This window comes from Thamnophis elegans, chromosome 6, assembly GCF_009769535.1.
Source record: "Thamnophis elegans isolate rThaEle1 chromosome 6, rThaEle1.pri, whole genome shotgun sequence".
Classification (NCBI taxonomy): Eukaryota; Metazoa; Chordata; class Lepidosauria; order Squamata; family Colubridae; genus Thamnophis; species Thamnophis elegans.
Window position 1 is genome coordinate 71,710,077 of NC_045546.1, and position 1,119 is coordinate 71,711,195.

Below are 1,119 nucleotides of genomic sequence, written 5' to 3' on the forward strand. Positions count from 1 at the left end.
AATGCATGACAAAAAATTCTTCATAAAAAAAAATGTAGGCACACTGTTTATGTACAACTTATGTACACCAAAGCAGCACACACCCACAGCCTTTAACTATAAGAAATCTTGCCTGTCACAATAAAGTATATCCACCAATGAGATTACAGCATACAAACCAACTAAAACTTAATGCTGACTGGCTGTCATATCTGATTACACAATGTGTCCACCCAACAATGATTTCTACTTCATTTTATTACTGAAATGTAAATACTGTTTGTGAAAAGAGGTATGGTAACACCCTAGCTCTTATATACAAAGTGAGATAACAATTGCTCCTTCTCCAAACATTTATAAAAGAAGATGTGGAAAGAAAGACTGAAATGTCTTCAAATGAAAATCAATACAAGTGAACAAACTGCTGTTTCAGATTTGTATGAACCTCTGATGACATCTCGAAATGCTTCAACCAAAGGCCCTGGGCTCCAGAGTGATCTTATTTTTGAGCAAATTGGGCGCCGTATCAAAGGTGTTGGCAGTCAACTTGTGAAAAAGGTGAATGCTGTCTTTCAGTGGGACATCATGAATGGAGGAAAGGTGGTGGCCCAGTGGACCCTGGATTTGAAGTCTGGTTCCGGTCAGGTCTATCCAGGAGCATCTCACGAGCCTGCCAACACAGTTTTTATTCTCTCTGAACATGATTTCATGGAGCTTGCTTTGGGCAAGATAAAGCCACAGAAGGCTTTTCTGTTTGGGAAAGTGAAGGTGAAGGGCAATATTCTACTCGGTCAGAAACTGGAGATGATTCTCAAAGAGTATGCAAAGATCTGAAGTCCTTCCTTCCTGGCAATTACAGTTCTCTTTTTCTCTTTAGTCAAGATGTTGGTTATAGAGGAGGACGAGATTAAAATGCGGAGTATTTTAATGGAAAACATAACTGTTCAAGTTTACGTTTCCTTTAATGATATTTGACAGTGTTATCAGACTGATAAATAGTATACTATTTTTTTTTTCCTCACAAATTCACCTTTTAAGACATGCCATTGTTTCAGCAGCAGGGAAGGTGCAGCTCAGTCATGAGTAGTCATGATGTGCTGGAGAAAATCCCCATTGTTTATTCTCTTTATGTGTACGTGT

The 1,119-nt window shown here is 38.5% G+C and overlaps 1 protein-coding gene across 1 annotated transcript; it reads left to right on the top strand.

The window, feature by feature from the left end:
• Positions 1-345: 345 nt before the first annotated feature.
• On the top strand, positions 346-813 carry SCP2D1 (SCP2 sterol binding domain containing 1). The gene has a single exon (XM_032220450.1). The coding sequence runs from the start codon at positions 346-348 to the stop codon at positions 811-813; it is 468 nt and encodes a 155-aa protein (XP_032076341.1).
• The last annotated feature ends 306 nt before the right edge of the window (positions 814-1,119 follow it).

Bases quoted from the DNA above. Each gene is read 5' to 3' on its own strand.
- SCP2D1 (XM_032220450.1), top strand. From the start codon at position 346: ATGTGGAAAGAAAGACTGAAATGTCTTCAAATGAAAATCAATACAAGT.